This window comes from Stegastes partitus, unplaced genomic scaffold, assembly GCF_000690725.1.
Source record: "Stegastes partitus isolate 25-593 unplaced genomic scaffold, Stegastes_partitus-1.0.2 Scaffold579, whole genome shotgun sequence".
Lineage (NCBI taxonomy): Eukaryota > Metazoa > Chordata > Actinopteri > Pomacentridae > Stegastes > Stegastes partitus.
The window spans coordinates 71,466-76,520 of NW_007578310.1; the positions used below are offsets into that span (position 1 = coordinate 71,466).

The 5,055-nt window shown below is 39.2% G+C and overlaps 1 protein-coding gene across 1 annotated transcript in view; it reads right to left on the minus strand.

Moving 5' to 3' along the window:
* Positions 1 to 5,055, minus strand: part of zdhhc7 (zDHHC palmitoyltransferase 7) — a 14,081-nt gene that overhangs the window by 4,900 nt on the left and 4,126 nt on the right. The window contains exons 3-5 of the mRNA XM_008288891.1: positions 2,443 to 2,793; positions 1,113 to 1,237; positions 639 to 735 (exon numbers count right to left, since the gene is read on the minus strand). Of these exons, the coding sequence (XP_008287113.1) occupies positions 639 to 735; positions 1,113 to 1,237; positions 2,443 to 2,787 (567 nt within the window). The 5' untranslated portion in view covers positions 2,788 to 2,793. The remainder of the gene's footprint in view (positions 1 to 638; positions 736 to 1,112; positions 1,238 to 2,442; positions 2,794 to 5,055) is intronic.

Below are 5,055 nucleotides of genomic sequence, written 5' to 3' on the forward strand. Positions count from 1 at the left end.
CCATTTGACTTGCCATTAATAATAATAATAATAATAATAATAATAATAATAATAATAATAATAATAATAAAAACTATATTAAGTTTTGCATCTGTGTTTCCATAGATAACTTCTCTCCATCTATGGTCATCTGAGAGGAGAGCAAACTAAACATTTAAATCAAAGTGACCTTGTCCTGTTCAATCATACTGTATATGACAGCTTTATGTTGCTGTCTTCAAAAAAGTTCCAGTCAGCATATGAAGCCATAAAAAAGTGCTGGTATTGTCAGCAGAGGCACAAATGCTCAAGAGAGCACATTTAATGTAAGCTGGTTCTTGTTGTGCAGTACATCACTACTGAGTTGTGAACCTCAGCAGGTTATATCACAATGAAATACAAACATGGAATTGCTTTTTTTTGAATACTGTACTCTAGTATATTATTTATATTTGGATGAAGTCACGTAATTAAAACCATTTCAAATATAAAATAATTTCTATGTAAAGGTACGTGGGAAACGTATGAGTCATGGCATCATTTTTTTATTATCATGACCGCTAAGCTTCAGTATGTCAAATGCTCATTTCTACTCACTACCACACCCTCTTATTAATTCTAACAGATAGATGACTCCCCGAGAGCTTCTGTGTACTTACAGTGAAAAGAACAAAGAATCTCTGATTCTTTTCTCCCACACAGTTATTGACCCAGGGACAGTGATGATCCATCTTCCGGATGCATCGTTTACAAATACTGCAGGCAGGAGAAAGATATGAATGCATTACAAACCTACTGCTAACACAAATCCCATCAACCACACGGCTCCTGTTTTCACAAAGTATAAGTACAAATGTTTATTTTGAATGCTAGATGGCAAAGAGAATTTCACAATTTAATGCTTTTCTTTAACTGACACTGCTGCCTATATACCTCACACCTATTGTCTTTTGTATTCTGCACATAACTACAGTGATTGTTTGTTAGGCTCTGAGTACTAGCAAAACTTTGGGATCTACACTCAATACTAAGCTTGAACACATGCTGTGAGACTTCACAGCCTGAGGCTGCTGCTGCTCTGCTAACATGCTGCTCACGCTATGCCTGTTGTACAGACATGATGTAAGACCGACCTGCAGTGGTGTGCTCTCTCAGGCTTGATGCTGCAGCACTTTGGGCACTTGTAGATGACCTCACCAGGCTTCAGCTGCAAGCTCTCCATATACTCCTTAGTAGCATTGCCCTTAGGAACTGCACCCTGAAGAGTAGGGCAGAAAGAAAAAGATGAATACTATCAGTTACAAAAGGTCAAAACAAATGCAATCTGCTTCAGACTTAGAAAGGTCAAGCTGTGTGTTGTTGTTCATACAGCGACTTTATTATTATTTTTTAAAAAAATTTCTAGGGTATTTGAAAATGTCCGCTTGTTCATGTTTTAATAACTGTCTTTTCATTGGACTGACTGTGCAGGAAACACCAACTGTTCTGATTATTTCTTCAGTTTGACACTACAGCAATGTATTTGGTCTGAATAACTTACAAAATGACTGATCCTCAGTCAGGTGTAACTCCTACTTCAACTGGAATGCACAAATAAACATGAGATCTTTAACGAATAGTTTAAACTCCACTTTGATACATGACTACATAAGCCACTGAATACTATTTTGGACTTTTAAATCGATATGCTTGGAAATATAATCTATCATATATGATATCATATGCTATATGATATCATATATCATATCATATCATATATGATATCATATATCATATAATATATATCATATAATATATATCATATCACAGCATATCATATATCATATCTAAAAAGCTGCTGTCAGTGGAAGAGCCACATTTAAAATTTTCCACTAAATAAATTGAATAAAGTTTTGCAGCATTTTAACAGGCACAGAATTAATCCGTGAATACCTTCCAAGATCACTCTCAGTTGCTCAGCTGGAATATAATGTGAACACTTACTTCCAGGCTTTGCTCTTTGGTTTATAATCTAAATGAAACATTTTGTTAAAAAGCCTCAATTCTGTAAAGACACTCCACTTAGTAGGGTGCTCTGCACACTTTTACACACAGCGTCTACTTGCACACTAGCCCTGAGCTCAGTGTCCCAGATTACATCAGTAGGTGACACCAAGTGTCAGACCACGGCAGTGCTTTTTGCTTGTGCTAGAACATGGAATGTCAAAATGTCTACTACAGTAAGAGTCCTCTGTTCAGAGGGCGAGTACTAACTTACACCAAACACCGACATCTTTCTTTAAATCTAGCTAAAGCATTAATCCTGTATTGTTTTTAAGGAAACCTAAATGTATGTGAGTTTGTTGTACTGGTGTAATTGTCTTGTAAACACAAAACCTGCGGCTTACTCACTGACATTATACATGTTTTCTACAACCTCCATCTTACCCTCAACCTCGCCCACTATTTGTTCGACATCCTTACCGGGTCAGTCAACATGGTGCGCAGGTGTGAGGCTAATGCAAGAACAGCCAGCGAGTTGAAGGTGGCCCCGTTCAGCAGTGAGTACCAGAAGTTCTTGGCGGGCAGAAGCATGACAAAGTTCACCACAAATTCCGCATACAGCACCAGGAACCAGGTCATGGTTGCACACACCATGCCACAGCTGTCCTGAATGAACCACAGTGTGCGGTTCCCTGCTGTATGGGCCGCGTGGGGGCCCCCAACCATCACACCGGCTGCCAGGCTCCCTGTCTCGACATCTGCACCTGCCGACAGCAGCGGGTGGTGCTGCTCCATATCTCGTAGTCGGTGGTTTGAAGACTGCATCCTGCCCTAGGGGAAAGGAAAGATTTAGAGCAAAATTGAATCTAGGGCTACTCCCTTTGTTTCTCTCATTTAAAGATACATGCAAAAGTAAGTTCCCTAATTACACACACTTTTTTCCCACAGCTACTGACATATTGTTTGCTACAGGCAACACACAAATGAGATAAGACAGATATGAAGGTTTGCAAAATTACTTGCACAGAGGAGCTTGGAGAGAAGTTGCTAGTTTTTAAATCAAGTGTACATAGTCTTTGCAATGTATACAGTACGAAGATGCAGTTAAATCACGACACTGACATTTTATGGAAGAGTCACAGAAGTAATTTGGAGTCATTTCAGTGAGAGCCTATATTTAAAGCTAAGGACTAGAGCGCAAAAAGTGATCAAAGAGGTCACAAAAATCATCTGTACCGTTTTTTCATACTGTATAGCAATCTGGCCAGTAGCTATTCTGGCATTTTGCTCAAAACACATTGGACAAACAACAAGGTTAACACCCATACGTTGCCCCGTCGCTACTGAGACAAAGTAAGATCAATGTGACTCATCCTTGGACTGAAGTCCTCCAGCTCAGGGCCCTTTGAGCCATGCAGCTGTTGTTACAAGAAGCATGAGTCACTGGAGCTTTCGTCTTCTGTATTCATGTCAAGGTCGCAAGAGAACATTTAGGACCAGCTGGAGAGAGGCTATGTCCACCGCTTCGAGATAAATCAATGGCTATCCTGGTCCCTTTAGGAAACTGATCCTGCCGCTGAGCTACATGTGCATGAGAAACAAAGGCTAATAATAATCTGTAGACCCAGTTACCTGCCGCTGACAAGGCTTCACTGGAATTTCCGGAGACAAAGCAAACCGCTAAAACAAGGCTCTTTGGGGTCTATAAAAAAACTTGGGAAAATTCACACCGCAATTTAAAATTAGCCTGAGGTCAGTTCGAAAACATTCATTTATCGATGCCCAAACACTGATGCTGCATGCAACACAAGTGAAAGTCTGTCTCACTTCTTGGCTTCATATTACACACAAAACATCTTCCTTTCAAAGACTCACCGAGGCCACACGTTCCTTCAATGCAGTGAAACATGAATTAGGTTTACAGTTAATTTATTCCAGCGCTTTCAGTGTGAAAATGTGCAACTGCTCATTAAGCAGATAAATAAAGAGCATTTCCTTTATTATTGAGAACTTTCTATATAATCCAGTACAAAATGCAGATAAAGATTCATTGTATCTGATTAAAAAAGCATTAACATCAAAGTTTTAAAGCTTTTCTTTCATAAAATATGGGTGGCTGCTGATAATACCAGTGTAGTAGACCGTGTATTTACCTGTGTAAGTTTGTACTACAGCTCAGAAAGGGTATCACTACATAGAGTCAGTCAGACTCCCTGTTAACTTTAAAGTCTGTCATCAGCTCATACAAGACAGGCATTATAAACCTGCTCAGTATACGTGAATGGCTGTCACAACACTGTGTTTGACAACCAATTACAAGTATACAAACGCTTCCTTCCTGAAGGGAAATCAATGACAGCGCTGAAAAAAAATAACCTTACACAGAAGAGTTCTGTTTAAGATGCTGTTACAACCCTACCAACCACGCATTGTTGCAATAACGGTGTCATTACTAAGCTGCAAAACTGCCCTGACTTGTACAATGGAGGTGCTTATTGTATTTTTAATGGGGTGCACTGGTAAACTAATGCAGTGCTTTGAAGCAAGTGACTGCTTCCTTTCACTCACCATTCAAATCAAATGAGACATTTCGAGTGAAATGGGTGCAGAGCTGAGCTGTCTATGTTCACAGTGGGTGTTATTGGAAATTGCTTGTAAAATAGAAAATAGAAAATGAGAGACAGCAAGAAGATTTTGGCCTGTAGATCTGAATCCCCAAAACAGCAGATATGTTTACTGACAGCCAGAAAACAGGGATGATTTTTCTGTTTGGAGGTCCAATTGTGGAGCCCACAGTGGTTTCATGGTACCGTGTTTAAAGCAGTAGACCTGTTCTGTAAAAAAACAGACAAGCATGCTTGTCTTGTAGTCAGTGTGGATGCATCTGATGAAAATCAAGGTGTATTTGTTCTGTGTTGGATATGCAAACAACTTGCTTTAGAACCAGATTTTGATCAAACATTACATCTCATCTCTCATCACTTAAATGTAGTTGGTTGTTTTGTTGCAGCTGGTGACACATTTCTGTAAGATCTCAGAAAATATTATTGATTGTGACTTTTAAATGGCTTAAAGTGTGATATGCTGCACAAA